Source organism: Canis lupus, chromosome 29 (assembly GCF_048164855.1).
Source record: "Canis lupus baileyi chromosome 29, mCanLup2.hap1, whole genome shotgun sequence".
Taxonomy (NCBI): Eukaryota; Metazoa; Chordata; class Mammalia; order Carnivora; family Canidae; genus Canis; species Canis lupus.
The window spans coordinates 23,930,495-23,949,247 of record NC_132866.1 but is presented as its reverse complement, the minus strand read 5'-3'; the positions used below and the strand labels follow the sequence as shown (position 1 = coordinate 23,949,247).

The 18,753-nt window shown below is 40.2% G+C and overlaps 1 protein-coding gene across 2 annotated transcripts in view; it reads left to right on the top strand.

The window, feature by feature from the left end:
* Positions 1-18,753, top strand: part of SORCS3 (sortilin related VPS10 domain containing receptor 3) — a 579,951-nt gene that overhangs the window by 440,635 nt on the left and 120,563 nt on the right. For both annotated transcript variants that reach the window (XM_072805399.1, XM_072805400.1), the window contains exon 7: positions 1,493-1,611. In XM_072805399.1, coding sequence (XP_072661500.1) covers positions 1,493-1,611 — 119 coding nt within the window. The remainder of the gene's footprint in view (positions 1-1,492; positions 1,612-18,753) is intronic.

Below are 18,753 nucleotides of genomic sequence, written 5' to 3'. Positions count from 1 at the left end.
TTATCTCCACTGCCTGTGAGCTCCTCTGCTGGAGCCCATGACATCTATGCACACCTGGGTGCACATTCCAGGGAACAGTCCCATTAGATACATGTCATAATGTATGTGGTTTTGGGTGATAACAAAGACTCCTCTGCTTTTAATATCAAAATAATTCCTAACTTTTCATTTTGGCAGCTTACACTTTTTAAATACTGTTCAGTTAAAACCATTTTGAAAGCCAGTGTGCACACAGATTTCTTTACAGAGACTTACCTGTACTTTTTGCTTAAGGAGCAAATAACTGAGTGGATTGTCTTTCTTGGATGACCCTCAGGTCAGAATCAAAGTGCATTTTATAGTCAAAGATTTTCCCATTCAGCTACAGCTCCTGCCATCATGTTCCTGGGTAGCTTGAGGGGCTGTTCACCTACTGAGATCTTCAGAAGATTTGACAAGTAATGATACAAGTTTTATAGATTTTATACAAGTAATAGGTGAATACATTCTTATGGCAAAAATAATAAAGATGTATATTGTATAAAAAGCAAAGATCCCACTTTAACACTTTCTCCTCCAGTCCATTCTTTTCCCCTGCAAGTAATCATAGCTAATTTGTATGGGTTCCTTTATGCACAAGGGTGCCTGGGTGGCTCAGTTGGTTAAGCATCCAACTCTTGATTTCAGTTAAGGTTATGATCTCGGGGCTGTGAGATCAAGCCCTGCATCGGGCTCCCTACTCAGCATGGAATCTGTTTGAGATTCTTTCTCTTTCTGCCCCTCCCCCTGTTCATGCTCTCTTTCTCCAAAATACATACATACATACATACATACATACATACATACATAAATAAATATTTTTAAAAACTTTTTTTTTTCTGTGTACAGTGGCACAAACCTATACATTTATAAAGACAAGGCTTTTTGGGACATGAAAAAAATGCTACTATTATACTGGCAAATACTTTGTCAAAGGTTATTTGAAAAGGAACAGAAATCTTAGAGAAATCATGTAATGTGTCTGTATCTACTTAGTTCTTTTAATTGCAACTAGCACTCTGTAATATGGGCACCTTGGTTTATTGAAATATTCAGGGACATTTAGCCTTTTTCTGATTTTTCACTACTATGAACAATGCCACAATGAGCATCTTTGCCCTTGACTCTTTGGGAGAATATTTGAGTATTTCTCTAGAAGACATTGCTTGCATTAGAATAGCTGATGTAAGATATGCGCATTTAAAATTCTGGTAGATATTTCCGATTTGTTCTTCCAGAAAGCTACACCAGTTTACCCCCTTTGACACAGGATGTAAGATTAACTCTTTCCGCACTCCCTTGCCTCATCTAGATATTGCCTTTAAAAAAAAATATATTACAAGTTTTGTGAACACGAATGAAATCTCATTGTTTTAAACTGCATCATTGGTTTCCTATGAGGCAGAGCCTTGGGTGCTGATGAGAGCTTTGTGAACATTTCCCCATGTGTTTAAGTGTTGCTCTCCCATTTCAGATGCTCACTACCTCACCTGCAGGATCCAAGAATGCGCCGAGACCACTCGGAGTGGGCCTTTTGCCCGCTCCATTGACATCAGTTCCCTGGTTGTTCAGGATGAATATATCTTCATTCAGGTGAGTCCGGAAAATGCAGTCAGTGGTTGAGAGGGGAGGCTTAGGTGAAGTTGGGAAAATGAAGGCGGCCTTCCCACAGTTGTGAAGAGCTGGGGTGTGGGCTCTCCTTTGCTTTGGCGATCTGTTCTCTGTGGGGGGATGAGACGTCTGGTGAAAGGTGAAGGTGTTATGGGTCACTGTCATGTACAGGGATCTTCAGTGGCCCCCTGAACCCTCAGTTGGGTTGCTGTCTTATTATACCAAAGGGGTATTAAAATGACCAGCATTGGGCTAGTGTTTGGAGGTTACTTAGAACCACATCTCCAGTGGGATCTGACTTTAAGTAATTTATCTTATATAATTAAGATATAATTAGATTAAACTTATAATTTAAGTTCCTTTCCATTTCTGTCCAAAGTGGCCTGTCTAACATGGGAATGAGAATCCCCAAGAAATGAGGCAGGTCTAGGATTTTCTTTCTAAAAAAAAATCTAGAACTCACTAAATTTTGGCCTCCCTTTTCAGTGCTGACTACTCCCTGATATATCCCAAGTCCAAAATCCTATGCTCCCAAGAACTCTGAGTCACAGAGAAAACTAGGTGTGACTTATTTATAGATAGGCAAGGGAAGCCTTGTATTAGGTGTTGAGTTTCACTGGAAGGAGATGCTAAGAAGAGTAAAAATGAGGAAAAACAAAGGGTGATATTCCATCAAGTGACTTAGAGTGTGTGTGTGTGTGTGTGTGTGTGTGTGTGTGAGAGAGAGAGAGAGAGAGAGAGAGAGAGAAATCGAACTTGACCTTTGGCAGCAGCCTTCATTTCCCCCACTCTGCCTTCCACTCTTCTGTTGTCAGTTCCTTTGCACACTGTTTCCTAGAGGACCCTTGATATTTGGAATCTCCTAGAGTTTGCTCAGACCTAAGCTCCAGAATGACTTTCTCTGCTCCACTCCCAGTGTTTCAGTCCAGATCAGCCTCACTTCCCCTGTGTTGGGTGTGCCTCACTTCCTCTGAAGGAAGGGCAAGGGCAGCTGCAAGGGCATCTGTTTTTGTCTGCCTCTCCTCTAGTGCATGGACTATTAGGAATCATTACTTAAATCTTAGTGGATTTGTTTTCTTTCTAACTTGCACTTTATACCCTCTTAGGATAGGGACAATATTTTATACACACATTTTACTTCTCATTCTTGGCCCTGACAAGAAGCCTTTGCAAATCCAGGGTGCTCAGTGACTACTTATTGTATTGATAGATTGTAGATGGAGGAGTTACTTCTTTTTAAAAATTAGTTGCGTAGACTTTTGAAGTCTTGAGCTAGCCACTTAAAAACCAGCTTGAAGAAGGAAGGGAAAGAAAAGTCTTTGCGGCTTGAGAAAAATCCATGTTTCTTAGTTTAAGTAAAAGCCAGAATCTCAGAATTTTTTTTCCCCTAAATCTTGGGAGGTCAAAACTGTGGAAGGAGCCTCAGTGTCCATCAAAAGATGAATGGATAAAGAAGTTGTGGTTTATGTATACAATGGAATATTACTCAGCCATTAGAAATGACAAATACCCACCATTTTCTTCAACGTGGATGGAACTCGAGGGTATTATGCTGAGTGAAATGAGTCAATTGGAGAAGGACAAACATTATATGGTCTCATTCATTTGGGGAATATAAATAATAGTGAAAGGGAATGGAAGGGAAGGGAGAAGAAATGGGTAGGAAATATCAGAAAGGGAGACAGAACATAAAGACTCCTAACTCTGGGAAATGAACTAGGGGTGATGGAAAGGGAGGAGGGCGGGGGGTGGGGGTGAATGGGTGACGGGCACTGAGGGGGGCACTTGACGGGATGAGCACTGGGTGTTATTCTGTATGTTGGCAAATTGAACACCAATAAAAAATAAATTTATCATTAAAAAAATCTTGGGAGGTCATTGGCACTATTATTTCCTTATTCATGAGTAATTATTGAACATGTACATGCAAAATAAACAGTTTTAGGTACAATTCTTGGGTTTTCTCTAGCTTCGGCCCTTGGCCTGCTTCTCTCTGTCCCTAGCACTCACTGTCTGGGAGATCCTATGGTCTTAAGTACCATCTCCATGTTCTTTTTTATTTATTTGAGAGGAGGAGAGTAGAGAGGCAGATGGAGAAGAAGAGACAGACTTCCCACTGAGCAGGGAGCCCAATGGGGCTCGATCCAGGACCCAAGATCATAACCTGAGCCAAAGGCAGACCCTTAACTGACTGAGCCACCCAGACACCCCCCTCGCCATGTTCTAATGACTCTCAAGTCAGGGAGTTGTGACCTCTGCCCTATACTACAGTTCTTTATGTCTAATAGTCATCTTGATATCTCTACTTGGATGTTCCACAGCTAAAATAAAATCAGCATGTCCTCCTTGAACCTGACACACTGGTGGCACTACCCTCTACCAGATTTAGTGAATCCAAGCCCCTGCAATTATCACCCTTAGTCATTTCTCAAATGTTTCCTTTCATTCCATTCCCATTGCCATGGTCCCAGGCTAAGGCTTTATTATTTCTTTAACTGTATTTAATTTTTTCATGGTAGAAGCACAAAGATGATTTATGAATTTACCAATCCGATTGCCCTTTACTTAATGCTAATACTGCATATAATGATGAACATGGCAGAATCGTTTCTGGGAAACATGACTTAGAATTTAAAATGTTCAGATTTCTTAAAATTCATTTTTCCTTTTATTGCATAAAGTTTTCTGTAATTCTGCCGGCAGACATCCAGATTTTTTTTCTATTACGAAATATCTTTTATTATTATTAGACTGACAGCCATTAGAAGTTTTTTCTTTAATAAGCATCAATTTTTATTTTGTTTGAAAGAGATAGGAGTTCCCATTAGTCAATAAAGTTTTATTGATTGCCTGCTACATTTCAGGCCCCTGTTCTAAGAGATGAGGTTAAGACAGTGAACATAATAAAGTTCCTGCCCAAGTGGTGTTTATATTTACAGGGAAAATGTATATGTAAGATACATTTCCATATAGACAGAGATATGAAAGACTGTAAAGAGTAGTGGTTGAGACCCTGTAGTTTGGAATCCAATAGCCCATATTTATTCTGACCTCAGTTGGCCACACTTCAGGTGGGTGACCTTGAGCTATACTACATTTATTTGACTCATCTATAAAAAGGGAATAATTACGGTACTCACTTCATGGGTTGCTGGGCAGATTCTATTTGTTAATTACGTCTGTAAAGTGCCAAAACAATGGTATGTAAATGTTGCTCTCTATCTTTCTATCTATCTTGTACTGTCATCTGTCTATCTACAAAATATATCAGATGATGATAATGCTCTGGCTGAAAATTCATGAAGAATGTGAATGTTAGGTGTCTGTTGGTATTGCTGTTTCATTTAGGATGACCTGAAAAGAACTCATTTGGTGTGTAGTGATCTAGGAGAGGGTGGCAGAAGTCAGCAGTCAGAAGGGGACATAGAGCCAGGTGTGTTGGGCCCTATAATTTCTTGATCCCCACGGCATGGGGTGAATAAGTAAAGATTTGAAGCTGGCTTTAGGAGCAGAGGTAATGGGGAGGCCAGGGCTGAGGATATTAAGTTGGAAGGATGTCAGCATATAGTCATTATTTTTGAATTGCAAAATTGAAGTGACCCAGGGAGTAAGTACAGACAGAAATGAGGAACAATGCAAACACTAGGGCACAGAGTACCCTAATATTAGGGAGATGAGAAGGAAGGAGTAAGTGAGACCTAGATGCAGAGTTTAGAGATAACCACATGAACACCTAGGGCACTAGATCCCACAGGGCCTCGAAGGGCCTCGAAGGCTGTTTTAAGATTTTTTTTTTGTAAACCATGAGAGCAATGGGAAGCATGGAATAACAATGCCCCAAATAATGCGAAAGGCCAATAGTCTTGAGAAAAACATGCAATTTCATCAACCACCAAATAAATGGAGATGAAATGCTATTATTTGCAACTATCAATTGGCTAAGTTTAAAATAAAGGAAAAGCATGTCAGTGGATTATGCATGAACAACTGCACATACAGCAGGTACAGATGTGTGTTGTTCAGCCAGCAGTAGCTAACGAGTCCTTTCCTTCTCGCAGGTGATACTGGCCTTTTGCATTGATCAATCTGATATGTCTTAATTCTGACAGTGTATGCTTAGTTTTTAGTTAATATTGCTTCTTTTTAAAGATGTTTTCCTTGCTTTTTTTTTTTTTTTTTTTTTTTTTTACAGATTTATTTATTTATTCAGAGAGAGAGAGAGAGGCAGAGACACAGGCAGAGGGAGAAGCAGGCTCCATGCAGGGAGCCCAACATGGGACTCGGTCCCGGGTCCCCAGAATCACACCCTGGGCTGCAGACGGCGCTAAACCGCTGTGCCACCGGGGCTGCCCTGTTTTCCTTGATTTTCTGCTTCTGTGTTTCTTTGATAATTTTGAATATTTGTTCTAGCTACTTTATGAATATAATAGCGAATCTTCTATTTTGGGGTAATATCTATTGATTTCCTCTTGTGAGCAAGGATACAATTATTGGATTTCCATGCATTTCTCTTTCTTTAGTTCTCTCTTAAATTCCTTCCCCTGATTTTGGTTGGCCATATTATAACTCTTAGTTTGCATTTCTATCTGAAAATATAATTCTTTTAGACTTAAGTATTTTATGAAGCAGGGCTGAACAAAGGTAGAAAAATAGTCTATGTTTATGATCTATATCCAACTCCAGTTTTGTTAATTAAATCATTCAAAGCATTTGCATTCTGCTGTGAACCATCATTTCTGCATTTATTTTTATTTTAGTTTATAGGTAAATATACACCCTTTACTATAGTTTTCCTATTTATTTCTTGGTTGTCTGCAGTTTGTTCTTTAGTAATGTTTTCAAGAAAGGTAAATTCTTGAATGTTGAAAATATGTTTATCTCTCCTTTTAGGCTATAAAATGCATGTGTCATTTACTTTCTGTGAGAACCTTGCTTCATTAACTTACTAGAAGTTACCATGTCAGGCCAGTCTGATATTTTCCCTTTTAGATGTCTTAATTTATTTTGCCCTTGATGCCTTAAAGTCTTTTTAAAAAATATATATTTAAATGTTGTTTACTTTGTTAGTGTATGCTTTGTGGTTGGTCATACTGTGTCAATTTCTTTTCCTGAAATATAAGTCTCATTCAGTTGGTTCAATTTCTCCTTCCTTTTTAATTTCTCAAAAGTTTCTGATATATATTTTGAAATATGTAGTTTATTTCAGTTTCATTATTTTGGCTCCTATCCTCTAGGACACTTAGGATATGTGCAGAAAAAGCAAAGGATGTCATCATTTTTTCTCTCTTAATCAGCTTTAACTCCCTGAGCAAAGTGATATTAAAAAAAAAAAAAAGTCTTACCTACATCATCCATGCACAAGTATTTAGCAGAGTGTACAGGCTCTTTTTTGCACTTTTTGCTGCTACTATACTTCTTTCCTGAACTTTGCCAGCTTATATTTTATTACTTTTTGTTACCTCAACATTATCTACCCTTAGCTCTTGTATTTTACTTTGAATTTTTCTCTTACAGAAGTGATCTCTTCATCATACAGATCATTTTTAATCATAGCAGTATGGTCACAATTTTCATTTGTTTCATGGAAGCAATTTTTGTTCTGTGTCTCCTATTTGTTTTTTCTGTCCCTTTCCCTCTCTTATTTGCTGTATTATTTTATGATTCCTATGCTATTTTCTTTTGTCTTTATGTTTTTAACCATTACTTATTTTTTTCATGACATGAGCTCTTCCTGGAAAGACTGTTTGAGGAGGTTCCTCTTGGTGATAGACCAGAGCTCTGTTTTAGCTTAATGAGTATCTTTCTTGTTTCTCAGTGAGGTTTCACATAACTCAAGATAGTTGGTCTATGAATGGATTCTTCGCATAAGGTAAAACTGCCTGGCTGCTTCTTCATCCAGCTGCACCTCTCCAGCATCTTGTCACCACTCAGTTCCCAGACTAAACTCACTGCCAACTCCTGGGCCATCATTACTTGGTTCCAAATAATAGATTGTTAGTTTTGCTCCTTATGAAGTATTTTCTTTAGAGAATGCTATTTCTCTAGCTTGATCCAAGATTAGTAGCTATAGGCATTTTTGCCCTGGTGCCTGTCTGTATCCTGTTTGTTCTTCCCCGAATTTGGCTTCCTTTCCATATATATTGTATTACAGGGTTAGATTTTCATTGAATATAGAATTTGTATCTTTATTTCTTGTTTTTCATGTTGCTCCAGGGTGATTTATGAGAGGAAAAAGGAAGCACCATTATTACTTGGCTATTTAAAATCATTTATAAACCTTTATCGTGTATTTTCTGAAATGTTGCAATAGCTTGCTAACTGATTTTTCTTGTTCCCAGATCTCCCACCCCCAATTCATTCACAGCACTACTTCCAAAGTAATTTATTTAAAACAAAAATCAATGTTCCTGCCTTCAACAGCTGCTCATCATCTATAGGTTACAATCCAATTTCCTTAACATTACCCACAAGGTCCTCCATGATCTGGATCCTGCATATTCCATCAGCTTCATGGGAATTCCTTAACCACTATGGCTCTCTGTATACCTTCCTTGTTATATTTTACCCTTCCAAAAACAATAAACCCATTCAGTATCCATGCATACACCATGTCATTTGTTGCCTAACATGCCTTTCTTGCATGAAAAATTTCCACCTGCTTGGAATGTGCCTTTATTAGACAAACTCATCCTTAGGTTCAACTTAGGCATTTCTGCCTGTAGAAAGTCTTCCCTGATATTCTTAATCAGGATTGCACCAAGCTTCTTTGCTGACTACTTATCCATGTGTATTATGTTTCCCTAGCCAGGCCTGTAAACTTCAAGAGGAACAAGACTATGTCTTATTCATCATTGTTTCTCCTACACTTAGCATAATGACTGGTACTTAATAAATGTTTGTTGAACTGAACTGAACTGAGAAGATAAGACACTGTCCTTATTCTCAGGGAATGCAGTTAGTTATCTTTTTAAAGCAATGGAATCTTGTTTCTCCAACTAACAATATAAGACAACTTAGGGTAATTGGCAATTGTTCACTGCACAAGAAATGACCATATGTGGAATGTCTCTGCATTTTTATAAAACTGCTGTCCAACAGTTATCCATTATGTTATTCAGTACCCTTTTTATATTCATTCATTTAAATATATTAAAATAAAATCAGCCCAGTGGGGAACACAACAGCTAAACAATTATAATGTAGCGTGATGAGAGCAATATTAGTGCGAAGTATGTGTTGCTCTTGCAGTAAGCAGGAAGAGCTTTGGGAGGAGGGTTAGTACAAGCTCCCTAGAAAGGAAGACTAGGAGGACCAGTTAGGTAGGTGAAGGAGAAAGAACTTTCTAGGCAGATGGGAAGCAGGCATACAGTTAAGAGTGAGAGGACATAATGCACCAGAACTTCTTTATCCAAGGACAGGTAGCATAGTTGTGGGAGGGAGTGAAATGGCAGAAAAATCAAGTAGAAATTCGTCCAGGTGAGGTGAACCTTTTTTATTTCCTTTCAGTTATTCAGGATAATTTCATGTTTCCTTCTTTACAGTGCTAAGAAGCTCAGAACTAATTATTGTGTCAATTGTAGCAACTTCCCTGCATTATGCTGGGTGATACTATTCTTCCTTTCTCCTACTGGCCATTCGTGATTACGTGGCTGCTTTCTTTTATCTATTAATTATTTGTTGTTGTTTGTTGTTGTTTTTTTAATTATTGGAAGCCATCACATAGAACTTCCTGAGATCAGTGTGGGTTTTTAATCTTTTTTGGAGGGTATGAGTTTTGAAAATTGAGATGGGGATCAGGAAGGGCTTTATGGAGAAGGTCAGATTTGTACTGCAATGATTAATGTCTATCTGAGAAGCAAGGAAAGGGAAGGATTCCTCATTCTGTTCATAGAAATAAAGCTGCCTCAGAAGGCTTTTGTGAAAGCCAAAAATCCTCAGACCAACAGTGCATTTTCTCCTCCGGGGTTTATACCTGAGCAAGGTCTCAGGGCATCAGGGTAGGTGGTATTCTCTCTCCCCTTCAGCAATCTACTAAAGAAAGATGTCAAGAGAAGAAACTGTAGTGTGTCAAGACTTAGGTCCAGCCTACTCTCATGAGCATCATCTTCAGGGAGCCTGGCTAAGACAGAGCTGGATACTGAGGGCTATATATTTTCTGAAAGATGCTTGCTGTCACTCCAAAGTTCGACATTTATCAATCTATCTATCTATCTATCTATCTATCTATCTATCTATCTATATTTTATTTATTTATTCATGAGAGACACACGGAGAGAGAGAGAGAGAGAGAAAGAGAGAGAGAGGCAGAGACACAGGCAGAGGGAGAAGCAGGCTCCATGCAGGGAGCCCTACGTGGGACTCTATCCTGGGTCTCCAGGATCACACCCTGGGCTGAAGGCAGCGCTAAACCGCTGAGCCACCCAGGCTGCCCCAGAGTTTGACTTTTAAAGGGGAACCTTGTTAGAGCCACATTATTTTCTTCTTTGCCTAAAACCTGAGCAGCTAAATAAACAGGGTGGGGATAAAGGGCTCTGGTGGCTTTAGTTTTTCATAATTGTAAGGGATTTATCCACTTGAATTTTCTAGTTTTATAGAGTATTGATATCTCTTATTGTGTTTTAGTGCCCTCAGAGCCCTTGCAGAAAAGGATGTCTGTCTATGCTCTCGCACTTTCTGTACTTTTTTTTTTTCCAAATGTGTTTTTTTGCAGTTTTTAATTGAATGTTAGGGAAGTTGTCTCAGAAGCTACCAGGAAATGGAAGAAAGTATCTGGCCCTCTTAACCCCTCTTTAAATAGGGTAACTCAGCTTTTGTTTGTTTTGTATGTCAGGGTCTTTATACTTTTTTTCATTTGACAAAAGCAATCTACTGCTAAGACATGTTTGAAAACTATAGACTTTTTGTAGCACTGTTGGCTCCATGGGTCAAAGGTCAGGTGTTTTTTATGCGTGGACAACTGAACCACGAGGCATTTAGGTGACATGCAGTCACATTTCCTTTCTCTACAGATTAAGAAATATTATGTAGGTATACACAGCATAACTGTTTACCTGGGAGTGAGTCATATACAAACATATGCATCTGAGAGTAAAGTTTAAATAACCAAAAACCCAAGTAACCTCTTCATAATAATTTTCCCATGACATTAATTTTGCATAAAAAATTCACCCTCAAAAAATTTACCCTTCTAAGGAAAAGCTCCTCAGGCCCAGTTGTTTTTTTTTCTAAACATGATTATTTTTGATTCTGTATCTTGTGTGTGGTTGAAGGGTCCATATACTACTCACATGGCTCCTACAGTGCAGAAGAGACCCCAGGGGCTCTGCTTCACCTTTTATTGTTCTATTGACAAAGAGGTAAAGGTAGTCATCTTGATGGTTTTGCTTAAGGGGACCTAGTGTTTGATCTCATGCTTTCAGCTGAGCTGAAGATGTACAGAACACTGTGAAATTTGTTAATCTGTCAATGCCTTTTCTGTGCAGGGGGCCCCAGGGCCTGGGGTTTCATATGAAATCAAAAGGAGCTAATCCTTCCCAGAAGAGCCCTTGTTTTAATGGGAAAGCGTCTGCCTGAAATGTCTCCGTTCCACATGGATAAAAGAGAAATCGGCTTTCCTCTGTAGGGGCAGGGGGATAGAGATAAGTTGGTTTCTGTGTTCTGAGCCAAGAAGGTTGGCAATCCTGCCTCTTCTCCTTATGGAGTAGCTTTTCTAGTGATTATCCTGGAGAGTAGGTAGTTCAGCACTGGTAGCCGTAAAATCCTTCAATGATAGGATTCATACCCTGTCTATTAAGGAGTGTGATAAAGAAACAAGAACAGAGCCCTAATAAGCCATCATAAGAGATGCATGTGTCTTTACTGAGCTACACGGAGCCTGGCCTTATCCCCTCTTCATGACACAAGAGGTGGCCTTCAGTGTAAAAAAGACTCATTCACTCATTGAACAGAATTTCATAGTGAGTGCAATTGTATTTAAAAAATAGATCTGATATAGATATCTAAAACACAAGAGAATAAACAGATCCATAATTAAGATTAAAATACTCCAGAGGCATGGAGATAGCAGAAAATTCAAAGGGAGGGCCATCCCAACTCTGCCAAATCCTTCTTAACATCCACAACTAGACTGGTATCAGTGTGTAGATCCACATTTTCAACTCCTAGTAACGTTGTGTAGATGTAGTCCAAGAAGTCCCTGCTATAGCAAAGAATTCTGTGGGCGGTGGTGCAATGGCATGAAGATGAGGGGTCCTAGGATAATTCCAGTACTACAATGAAACCAGTCAGTAATTTGGATATAAGTTGCTCTTGTGCAGAGTTGAAAGGTGAATTCTAGAAGTATTAGCAATTAGTGTGTAATGGTAGCTAGTTAACATATTTCTTGAGGTCCTAGAAGTATTCAGGTGCAATGGAGCATGGCAGGGCTAGAAGACGTTGTCCCTGTTCTCAGGCAGTTTATGATTCAAGTAGCCGGTGGTGTGATGTGGGGCAAAGGACCCTGAACTTACATCCTGGATTGTAGTCAGGGTGCTGCCACCTACCAGGCAGGGAACACTGGGCAACTCACTTGGACTTTGAGAATGCTGATTTCCTCATCTCTGTAGAATGGAATGATGCCCCTTGCCCTTACTAAATTGGAAGGTTTTTGTGAGGATCAAGGGAGATAATAATGGCTTTGAAATGCTCTGAAAGCTACAGAGCCCTATCAAATGCAAGAATCAAGAGATTAATCCACATGCAAAAATCAGCCTCACTACTTTTGTGTATGCACATTCTCTTTTAAGAGTTTTTATAAGCCTGTCATAGAAAAGATTTCTAAATCTTTTCCCCAAATCATTTTGTAATTATTCATGGATTCAGCTCATGTATCGACATATATACATAATAAAATCTTCCCACATACCTTCCATAGTGCTAGTTATCAAAGAAACCAACTTCTAATGATAGATACGTAACTGTAGATATTCTGGGGTTTAATTATCTTTCAAGACTCTTGAGTACCTTCTAGTAGCATGTTGGCCCCCAGCTCCCCAGGGTTTTGATAGTTTAAGTTTCTGGTTTAGGGCCTAATGTGGAAGGTACAAAAGCCTCTCTGACATGGCTACTGTATCCCTAATAGTTCTCTTTCTGACAGAAAAAAAAAAACCCTGAGGCAGAAATTAATAGAGTGTAATTATTCAAAGAAAAACTATTTGGCAATATTTTAAATGATGTTAATTTGGCCTTAATGGGAGAGATTTGAATGTTAAATAAATAGCAATTTCATCATTAGGGACACATTTACAACACTGGAGTTTAAAGGAAAATGAAAGAGTTGCAGAGACAGTCTTCAAAAGAAATTCAATAAAGACATCTTCAGGTGAATATTCTTGAAGCACTTTCAGAATCTTAAGTGAGGTGTTTTCAACAGCCAGCACTAATGGAAGTTCTTTAAATAGCATGTTGCTGGGATGTGTTGCCTATACAGGCAATGATTTTAGTGGCTTGATGTAAAAGTTGCTGCTAATATTTGAAACACTTCCATGAATAAACAGAAATTAGTGAACTGATTGGGAAGTAATGATATTTAGTTGATCTCTGTGTTGAACATCTCATAGATCTCGCCTCACGTCCTCCTGGCTCATATTTGCTCAGCTGCTCACTGTGTACAGAGGTGACCTCGTATTACCTTGCCTCAGCTGCAGTGTGAACCTCTTGCTTTTTGCTCTGAGCTGATTTCTCCCCAAATGGGATGCTCTTGAGAGACCCCTTAGCCATCCTGGCGCAGATACAAACCTTGAAGTACGATGGTGTCAGGATCCTCTGGGCCAATTAGACTGATAGAAGTCAGGAGCCAGTGGACAAGTACTCCTCTCTTCCTGTGTCAGAAGGGCAATACCGAGCTTCATTCATTCTCTATGGGTCTTCATAGGGTCCCCAGTGGGATTGAGCCCCAATTACTCAGAGTAATAACCAGTTCAGTAACACTCCTTGGGATGGCTTTTTCTCCCTTCTTTACCCTACTTTCTGGTTCTGCCACTTCTGTTCCCTAGGATCATTTCTCAAACAGAAACAAACAAAAGACCTCCCCCACTCCAAAAAAAAGAAAACTACCTGCCTAACAGCCCTTGCATCAGGCTCTACATTTCCAGGCTGAGGGAACCCAACTCAAGGCAACAAAAAGACTCAAATTTACTGAGTCCCTACTATGTACAGTATTGTGAATAGATTAAACTACCCAAGAGAAGTAGAAAGAATCATCTTCATGCCCTTATAAAATTTCTCAATCCAAACACCCAGTCCCATCCCTTTTAACTTCTCAGGGACCTGGCTTTACCTATTATCCTTCTTCCCCTATCTCTTTTGCATATTCATTCCTATTTCAGGCTTCCCATCAGTCCTGAAATATTTAAAAATATCTACTAAAATTTTTTTAAAGATTTATTTATTTATTCATGATAGATATATATACATAGAGAGAGAGAGGCAGAGACACAGGCAGAGGGAGAAGCAGGCTCCATGCCAGGAAGCCGATGTGGGACTCGATCCCGGAACTCCAGGATCACACCCTGGGCCAAAGGCAGGCGCCAAACCACTGAGCTACCCAGGGATCCTTCTACTAAATTTTTTAAATTAAAAAAAAAAGAAGAAAACAAAACTTTCTCCAAACCCCACATTCCTCCCTGTAAATGTCCCATCTTTCATTGGCAACCAGATTTCTTAAGAGCTGTCTATATTCATGATCCTGTTTTCTCATTTTCTTCTCTTTAACCCACTTGAGGCTGACTTCTGCATTGTCCACTCCGTTGAAATTACTTTTGCCAAGTTCTTGAAATATCTTTGAATTATACCCAGACAACACCTCTCCATAAATAACAGTTGACCGTCCGCAGCACTGGGATCTCTTGATTGCTGATGTTTTCCTGAGTGCACTCAGCTCTGCTTCTTTTCCAGTGCGTGGTTCAGCTTCTCCTCCTACTTCTCTGGCATCTTCTGCTTCCCCTCCTACGCAGGTGCCTCTTCCTCTGCCCACCACTTAAATATGGTTTGTTCTCAGAACTTTTCCTAGGTTCCTTTTCTCTGTTCACTTCCTAAGCTCTCTTTGTCTCTGAGCAATCCCATCTCATTGATTCTTCCAGCAAGGCATCAATTACCATCCAGATGGTGATGATTCCCTGGTGTCCCCTGCTGAGACTGAGAAGCTCCAGAAGGGGCTCTTTATTTACAGAATGCTCATCAATCCTTTAGGCTTGGTGATCTCTTCACTGCATTCAGGGCTTTGCTGTGCATGTCCCTAATGAATGATGAAGGCTTGTTATTCCCCAGGAGATCTACTGAAATTCCATGCAAGTTATTTACTAGGCCAGCATAGCAAGGGATGTTTTCCCTTAGTCTTAGAGAATTGTTCTGTAATTTGCCCCATATTATAACACAAGTATTTGCTTTTCTAGTAGTCCATGAATGGGATATGTCTGACTCTGGGCTGTCACGTTGTTTTTATTTTGTGTACCACCTTTGGGTAATTAGTAATAGCTATATAGAAGGCTGTGTTGTTGTGATTCAGTAGGAAAAACTGCTGCTGTTAATTAGTAGTGTCTCCATGGGCATGAGAAGGAAGAGTAGTGGCTTGGATGCTGTGCAGTCTATTTTATAGGAAGGGTGGCACTCGTAGTGTTTAATTATCCAGGAGCCTCACATGATTAGATACAGCCTATGAATTCTGGTCTGAAAAGCAGAGATGTTGTCCAGGGGATCACAAGTGTTTCTGTAATTCAGCCCGAAGGAGTGAGATCACCCGCACTCAGTCTCTTCCACTATTTGAAAATGTGCAATTTCCTGTTTTCAAAGCAGCTGTGGTTCAGAATGTTCTTCCCACCTGACCTCACCATCAGTTTTTACCCACCAATCAACAAACTGAAAGAATTGTCACAACTTATTTGTTGAGTCTTGCATTTATTTCGTGCCAAATGTATGTCTCCTAAGGGTGCATTTTATTTTCTTTAATTCTACTTAAATTTTCATAGGATCTTTTATGATGGATATTAATCTCTTTAGTTTTTAACGGAGAAGCTGAATTTCAGAGAGATTTAGACAATCCCTCTGTCATAGAGCTCCATAGACGACAGTTCAGGATATGACATCAGAGCTGCCTGGGTTTATAAGGGATGACAAAAGAAGACAGTGATCTAGTTCTCATTACATTTTCCCAACCTGAAGATCTTCACATTAACACTAAATAGCTGGTTTTCCCAGAAACTTTTCCAGATGGCTGTAAAAGTGAAAAAGAGGCAGCTGTTTCTCCTGTCTTTGTAGACACTAAGGGGCAGGAAAGCCTTACTCCCTCCTTGCTCAGTGGACTGTTTGTCAGGATCTGTTTCAATTTTGTTTCAGATCAGAAACTTTCTGCACCATTAACCAAAGAAGGGCTTAATGGGATTCAGTACAATGTAATCATGCCCGCACCTCTGAGAGTTGTCCCTCAGATGCACTTAGAGGATTATTCAAACATTCAAACACTCATCACTAGGGTGGGGGGGGAAGGTAGTGGCAGCATGGAACATGGTTAATCATCTTACCATCCCCGGCTCTGCTTTCTCCAGCCCTCCCCACTTACCTTGTACCTCTTGCCATGAATTATCCAATTTCCATCATGTGCTTCTGGGCAGAGCTTCTTTTGTGTCCCATTCCCGGGTGTGGAGGAGCTACTGAATCACGACCCGGCTGGATCTCCCAATTATCCTTCCCTTCTAGGTCCCAGCAAGTTACCCACACCCGCTCTTCTAAGCATAGCTCCCAGGGGGATCTCTTTTCTGGGCCTTCTCCTATTAAAGATAATTGTATTGTAAAAACAACAGTGCTGATAATAAAGGCAGTTGGGCTATGGACTGAGAAGCAGACTATTAAGTCCAGCCTTCTCCCCATTACCATTCTAACTAGGATACAGATCTATTTATTTCAGAGTTTCAGCTTTTAAAAATTTTAATTGCCCTGCCTTTAACTCCATAGCTTGCTAAATGGGGTAAACAAATGCTTTGGATTTCTGCAAGCTACTTTTAAGAATTTGACTCTGAAAGCCCTCATGATCAGTCAGAAACAAAGTCTTTTCTGGAGTTTACTAGTGGCAGAGCCAGTGGCTGATCAATCAGTTTAATTTGTTTGAGCACCTACTATGTGCCCAGGCTACCGTTGGATCTGTCTGAGACAGAAGGACTGATCATTCATTCATTCATTCATCCATTCGACGAACATTTGCTAAGCACTCGACGTGTCCCTGTTATTCTAAATGAAAGGAATATAATGGTAAACAAGACCAACAATGTTGTTGTTTTCATTTTGTTTCAGACTAGGTGAGGATGTGGGACTCTATGGACTGACACTCTTCCTGAGCAATGTTCAAAAGCTCTTGAGAGAGTGCTAGGCTCTTTCTTAGGGTGAGGAAGCTCTGTGAGCCATGGTATGATCAGGGATGCTTTCCTGGAGAAGGGAAGGCTCAAGTTAGGTCTCCAGGTGGAGAATTGACTTGAGGAGTCTGACATTAGGACCAGCCAGTACTCTAAGGAAGAGACCCTACTTTGGCAGGAGACAGTGTGCCACAGGATGGGGTGGGCAGGTTGGTGCAGGGACCACCGGGGGTGGTCAGTACAGTATTCCTGGATTTAACTCTTGTCTACCATTAACTCACTCAGTGACCTCGAGCCATCACCTTTATAAAACAGATACAGCTAGAGTGGATCTAGTTTAAAGAGGGTGAGGGGCTGTATGAACTCTCCCACCCATCCATTTGCACCCATTATGGACACCTCCAAGGCATCACTGTAGGGTTCTAGAACTCCATGGAATCCAGTTTGGAAGGCAGTGGGGTATCTGACTCCGGAGTTCCCTTCTGACCCTATAGTTCCACAAGTCTGCTTACTCTCCAGGATGCTCCATTTCATTAAACATTGATGGGCAGGGGACTGTTATTTAGAAGTATTTCCCAACTTATTTCTCCAGTGGCAGAATCAAAGCCAAAGATATTTAAGATGTTGCTAATCCCTTAAGAGAATCACTGAACCATTCTTTCCTCCTTCCCTTTCACATACATCTACTGAGGGTACAAGGTGGAGATAGTGCAATAGATCAAAAATTAAAAAGCAAAAAAAAGTAAAAATTCCTGCCATAGGAGGGTTTGTAGTCTTGTGAGAGAGAATATTCATAATAATGAAGAAGAAAAGTAATTACATGCTGTGATACATTGAGGAAGAATACATTGATACATGAAGATACATCAATGAAGAAATAGACCTAATTGCAAGAGCCAATCATAGCAAAAAAGGGACTTCATTAATTCATTTATGCTGTCCGTTCCTTAACAAATATTTCTGGAGTTACTGCTGTCCAAAAAGCACAGGACCCCACTTTGGAGATTTGGTAGTGAACGTGGAAAATCCCAGCCCTCTTCTCATGGGAGTTTACAATCTACATGGATTCTCACCTCTGATAGTTATCAGGAGGCAACAATAAAATAAGAGCATAAATTAAGAGGAAACTATGTGCATGTGCGCCTGTGTGTTTGTGCACGCACACGCATGTGTGACTGACTGTGTGTGCGCAAAATACCTCCTGGTTTGTTTTGCTTTTGAGATTGGGACATATGAAGTGATTTCATGACAGGTGGATCCACGCACAATCTTCCCTCCCCCTTTCTAAACTGGGAGTCAGAAGGTCTGAACAGAAATCAATCCCAGCAATTTATTTTTAACTTCTTTCTCCTTAGCCAGGATTGATTTTTGCCTTTGTGATCAATGACACAGAGAATAGCTCCATGGCCCGAGCAGCTGTTCAAGCGCTTGCTCTGGTCGGCCTCACATCTATCGAACAGAACATTAGAAGCTGATTATGGAAGTAATAGAATGAAGATGTTTGAAGGATGGGCCTGATTACCCCTGCCTTCCTGGTGAGGAATGCCTGCAGGCAGGGGGCTGTGTGTGCTGGAGCCCAGGAGAGCTGCAGGGCTGGTGAGACAGCAGGACAAGGACACGCTGCACCTGTCCCCAGTGGGCGGAGAATAGCGGCAGGAAGCCGAGGGAGGCACTTCCCCTTTGCCAGCCTGACTCCCTGAATCCTTTCCTTTTTAGCTCTCTTTTTCTTCCTCCAACTATTTCA